The sequence below is a fragment of the Perca fluviatilis genome, chromosome 19, assembly GCF_010015445.1.
Source record: "Perca fluviatilis chromosome 19, GENO_Pfluv_1.0, whole genome shotgun sequence".
Lineage (NCBI taxonomy): Eukaryota > Metazoa > Chordata > Actinopteri > Perciformes > Percidae > Perca > Perca fluviatilis.
The window spans coordinates 18510205-18516267 of NC_053130.1; the positions used below are offsets into that span (position 1 = coordinate 18510205).

At 46.0% G+C, this 6063-nt stretch overlaps 1 protein-coding gene across 1 annotated transcript; it reads left to right on the top strand.

Annotated features, from left to right (window-relative positions):
• The first annotated feature begins 388 nt into the window (after positions 1 to 388).
• LOC120548534 (Hermansky-Pudlak syndrome 6 protein) lies at positions 389 to 5573 on the top strand. The gene has a single exon (XM_039784832.1). The coding sequence runs from the start codon at positions 749 to 751 to the stop codon at positions 3569 to 3571; it is 2823 nt and encodes a 940-aa protein (XP_039640766.1). The 5' UTR covers positions 389 to 748; the 3' UTR covers positions 3572 to 5573.
• Positions 5574 to 6063: the final 490 nt, after the last annotated feature.

Here is a 6063-nt window from a genome sequence, read left to right on the forward strand (position 1 = left end):
GATTGTTGACAATTCCTATTATTATTTCAGCATACGATTACAAACATTGTGAGTGTGATATTTTATTACTCATTTGTCAGATCCCAGCGGGAAACTTTACCGTTTAAGATAAATAATGAGTAAATATGGAATACTTATTATAGATGGTTAGCCTACTTTCTCTTCTCAACATAAATTAATGTTTTGTTTTTTTTATTTTCAACGCAAAGATGTTAACTAAAGTTAAAAGTTGTCTATCAACTTGTGTTACCAGCTTGACGTAACGTAGGCTGACTGAAGACCAACGTGCAGCGGCAGTCGCTCTTCTCTCTGCCTCTACACACTCTTTGTTGGCCTCAGCTCCTCCTCTTATGCAAAACGTCGTCATCGGTATCCGGAAATTAACAATCCCGTGATGTCAGCAGGGGAGTGCTAGCATAGCATCGGAGTGACTATAGTGCCTTTCTCGATTTGGGCTTAGAACTTTTTTCGGCGGTTACTGTCGCCCTGCAGTTTAGCTCCGATGTCGTGTATCGACATGGGGTTACCGGGGTCGAAGGCTGTCGGAGGATGTATCCTTCCGCAAGCACGTTAATAACGGGATGAAAGCTCAGGACCTAACGTTGACGTTGAACGGGATGCCGTTCGGTTAGTCTCTCCGGAGCTCGAGATCAGATTTATGTGCCACACAAGCTAGCAGGTTAGTTCATACGTTGTGTCGAGTTAATTACAAGCTACATTCCGCAGCTCGGGCTGGAAACAGGGAGTTATGGCGCGATTGGTGTTGGAGCAACTGTCAGATTTCGGGGACTATACTGGCGGTAAAGAGCTGACTGAGATCTTTAAACTGACTAATAACGAGCTCAAAAGCAGTCCGTCAAACGTTCGCCTGAGCCCAGATGGACGTCATGTTCATGTCATCCTCCGCAAGCCTAAGGTCGGTCTTGTGACTTTTGACAAATATGAAAGACCCCAACTGGCCCAGAATCAGAAGAAGCTGGATTTGCGGTTAACACAAACCGTGCCTATTGTTGATATTTTATATTTGGACCATAACAACAGCAGCAGAAGCAGAGACACCGCAACTGTAGCAGTGGTTTATGAAAATGGAAAAGCTGAGTTTTGGAAATTCCAGGAGAGAAAAGCTGGCTGGCATCTCCTGCAAACATCAGATCTGTGCAACAGCCCCAGAGCACGAGTGGTGTCTGTCTCTGCCTGTTCCAATCTTATCATCTGGTGTGAGGAGAGGCCGCCCTCAGAAAGCACCCCTGCCCTCAGTTCCACAAAGAACAAGCTGAGATACTGTGTTTGCAGACGTGACTTCGAGGTGGAGGAGGGGGCTGTCAGCTTGGGAGGAGTGAAAATCGCCCTCCACAACAATCCTAAATTCACTGTGGTCAGCTCAGGTGAATATGTACATCTTCTTCCTGAAGTGAAAGTGAAGCCGCTGATGAGTATCTCCAAATTTTTTCTCTCCTGGTCCCCTCACAATGACTCCTTCACAGTCAGCACCACATGTAAAAACACTCCCCTAAAAAAGCTTTCAGCTAAAGAGTCTGACTTAAAGAGGTTGGTGACGGACTGTTTGGGATATTTATCAACTCTTGAACCACCTGAGATCTACGACTTCTCTCCTACAGCCTGTGGAGGCCTGCTGCTGCTGCTCAGCACAGGATGGGTGTGTCTTCTGCAGAAGGATGGGATGCTGCGTCAGGTATACAAACTGGCGGACAACTGCTTGGTAAAATGCGGTACTCAAACTAGCCTCTGCATGTACCAGGACACCCTGGCGCTGCTGATAGGGCAAAACCTGCATCTGATAGATGTGAACTGTGGCAGAGAGATGGAAAAGATCATGCTGAAGAAAGAGGGGTTATTGTATGTAAATCAGGCTGAAAGATGTGCACCTCACCTGCTCTCAGAAACTGGACTTTTTGTGGTTGTGAACAGGGAGACGGACTCCAGAGAGAGCAGCTCTAAGCTGAAGCCTTCTGGTCTCGGTGCAGTGGAGTGTATTAATCCTGGAGCCCTCCTGGTAGAGGCGGTCTTTGAGGAGGCCTGTAAATACTACCAGCAGAGAAGCCTGAGCAGCACCCAGCTCACTGTGGACACACTGAAGAAAGGAGGTAGGTTCCAGGCCCCCACCTCTTTAGCATCCATCGTCAGGAACTACCTCAGCAAAGGGTTGAGGCAGAAAGGAGCAGAGCCGTCCCAGAACGGTGGAGGCGAATGCACAGCAGCACAAGACAAACTGATGGGCTCTCTGGAGGCTGAGCTCAAGGCTCTGGTCGCTCTGGAGGAGGTGAAGGGGAGTTTAGTCAGGGGGGATGTTAAAGAGGTGGAGGCAGTGTGTGAGAGTCTAGTTGAGAAAGAAGTAGCCAGGCTGCTGTCCGTCTCAGAGCTGGATAAAGAGGCTCTGCTTTACCTCAACTCCATCTTCAGCATCTTTCCCTGCCAGGTGTGGAGAGCAGCGCAGGCCGCCCTTCAGCTACACTACAACGGGGAGGGCTCTCTGTCCAGCAGGGCTCCCCCAGACGTGTGGAAAACTGTCCTCAGCCCTGCTATGACACCCAGCACCCCATCCTGCCTCCCATTCACAAACGGCGGACCAAAACACAATCATAGCCTCAAAGGTGATCAAGCCGCCAACTGTAAAGACAAAGCTACCAGCTCCACTTGCCCAGCTGCCCTGCCTGTGTTTGAGCTCCTCTGCCGCTCGGTGTTCCACTTCCAGCCCAGCTGGTTGCCCCGGTTCCTTGAGCTTGCCCAGCAGCAGCAGGGCTCAGCCGGCCTGTGCTTGAGCCTGGCCTCTTCCTCCTGGGGCTTCTCCGGTGGGAGAGGAGTGGATGGCAGGGAGAACAACGTGCCGCTATACAAACGAGCCCTGTGCGTCTTGTCCGGCCTGACCTCAGACAGAGACCAGCTGCAGGACATGGAGGTGGAGCTGCTGCTGGTCAGCGGGCGGCCTAATGCCATCCTGCAGGCGCTGAGGATCCTCATGGCCAAGCAGCAGTGGCAGCGGGTCACCCAGGTGGCCCAGAAGTTCTGCAAACAGAGTCCGCTGCTCAACAAGGAGATTTTCACTACTCTGCTGTGCGAGGTGGCTCAGCACAGAGACCTGGACCCCTATTTGGACCTCCTGTGGACCCTGTGTCCTGAGGACCTCACTGTCACCACTATTCTCAACCTAGTGCTGAAAAACCTCCCCTCCCCTAACACCCCCCCATCATCCTCCTCTTCCTCTTCCTTCTCCATGTCCAGCACAACCTCCTCATCCCCTGCTCCCTTTGCAGACTCCAACAGCAGCCAGTTGACCATCGGGCTGTTGAAACCTCTGCTGAGAAAAGTGCTTCAGAGGGAGACCAAGCCTAGCCAGCGCTATGCAGACATCCTCCAGTCACCATCATACCCCCCTCCTGCACCTCCTCGCAAGCCTGTAGAGCAGCCCAGGACAGACCCAGATCCTAGCACAGACTCAACCGTCGACAACAACATCGCCCTGGCTTCTTTTGCAGAAACAGCCGAACAGCAGTCGTCCACACACACAAGTGTCCCAAGAGCCAGAGTGGCGCTACCTGCTAACCCAGTCTGATTTCCACAGAAATGGACAGACCCTCTCAAAATGGAGTCTCATAAAACATTCCACACATAATCTGACCAAACTGTGAAGCAGCGTGTGTTGACAATCAAATTAAAACAGAATAATATAAGTATGTTACAGGTACAATCAGTGTAATGCAGTCAATTGTGATATTTGATGGTGTTTATAAAAAAAAAAAAAGATTGGTATGAAGTATGACTTCTAGAGACTATGAAATGACTACTGAAGGTCTTACAGTGTAAATACTGCAGATAATTTTAAGTCTTAATGTGTATATACTGTATCTGCTATGTTATTTATCTCTTAAGCCTTAACTGCACGTGGCTGAGAATGTTATTGCATAGTCTTGCATTGAATAAGCGTTGTCTTTATCAGAATACCATTAATACATGATAATATATTGTGTCAACACAGTGTAGTGTTTATCTGCTCAGTCAAAAACAAAGCCACTAACTCCCATTTTGGGGGTTTATCGTATCTGTGTGTAGAGTATTTGTCTTTGCCGAGCTGATGTCTGTTAATTGTAGCCAAGTATAGCTGCCTTTCATTTGCTGATGTCAGAGTGTGTTCATGCAGTGGGTAATCTATTGAGACGAGCTGGCCTTTTTGTTTGTTTTAAGTGTGGTTTGGTTTAGAAGAGGAGGGAGTCCAAGGTCCCTTTACTGACTTCTAGTTTCATACTTCTATCGTAAGTGCTTAAACATTAACCTGGTTTCGATGGGCTCAACTAGACCACTTAACCTCTGTAAACCAAACCCAAAACAGGCTGTCTTTCTGCTTTTTATTTTTCAATTCCTGTCATTCATTTGTCTCTCTAGACCCCATCTTGTCCTCTCTGCTCCCTTGCAGCAGGACATTCCAGACATAATAACCAGTAAAAGTGACTCACAGTTTGACTTTAAATTCAATTTTGGAGGTAATTCTGTTAGGACTTGAGTGTGGGTTGGGCACGATGTGACTAACATAGGAGCCCTGCTGCTCGAAGAAGGTCATGTACGTTTTCTTTCGTGGACCCAGTGAGGGTAATGTTATTAGAGATGTTAGGTCCTCTGTCTTCTTGGTCCTCATAGTTTTCTCCGTGCTCTGGAACTAATTGCACTTTTATATCACCCCATTCCGTATTGTTTGTGCCATGCATCTGTTGAAATGAATGTTTTCTGATTAAGTGCTGTAAACAAAACTATATTTAAGTGCCTATTGTCTTTGATGCCTTTGTTAATGTTTGAGCTGTCAGCAGTTTAATCAAAGAAAGTGTTTCTTTGTATGTAAATGTGGAACATTTCGAAACAAAATGCTATTTATTTTGTAACAAGCTTTGAAAAACTACTAAAATAACAAGCTTTGGCCCTTCATGGGTGACATTCTGACAGAGAAACTCTTGTGGCATCTCTAAAAGTATTGAGTGACAATCAGACTTCAAAATGCTGCAGAATAATTAGAGTGCCTTTCACAGCGCTGCTGTTCATTTACAGGATAGTGTCACATTCCTGCTGTGTCTCCTCAGCTTCTCTCATATTCTGGAGAAAGAACTGGAGGTAGATCCCAGGATAACAGATCTTGGCCTCTACAGTCAAAGGCTTTTTTAATGACATTTTAATATGAAACCTGCTGATTTCGTACTCTGGTCTGATTAGTGTACTAATGGTGTCCTTCCAAACTCTGTATACCTAAACAAGCATGACACAATCTGTGTGACTGATTTTAGATCAATGTCATGAGTTTTGCTGTGTTTCAGCCCATCTCAGAGTTGCTGGGAACTCCCTGACTTCCCCAGACAGGCCACTCAGCCTGATGCTAGGACTGCTCAGATGTTAATTAATTTGACTTAAACTTTGCTTCTGGTTTCTGTTAACAAATAGGAATCCATCCTGGATTTGACATCTACATTCTTACTTTGTTTACTTTTGGCTCTCCTGTAAGTGTTAAAAAGAAAATGTATACAAGTATTTATGAACTGATGCTGTATGCTATTAAACTGAAGATACAACTTTGATTTGCTGTCCCGAGTTTTACATATTAAGTTACTTGTTCTGCAACAGATGTGAAGCTTGTAATATGCAGTGTGAGGCTTTCATTGCTCCGATTTAGCTTGCATTATATTGTGTCCCTGTTACATCCCTGCCCTATACATATGGGCCTGGATACATGTATGTGTCAGCTGGTTTCTTTTAATGGTACTTTCAGACACGTGTAATTGTCACCTACCTGCCACGTCCCTGTTCCCACTGATTGCTGTAGTTCTGGTTGGTTCAGCTCTCTCAGCATATTCCATTCACTCTAATGGACAACAACAGGTCTAGCTGACAGATCACACGCTATTTGGTCTTAAAACAACTAACATGTCAAGGCCAATATACACTTTTCAGGTTTATTTATTCAGTTAGTTACAGCTGTTTTCAGTCTAAACTGAAAAACAGTCTACTGCTTAAAAAAAAGCTTAGCTATAGTCGTGTACACACAATTATTCATTCACATGATCCACT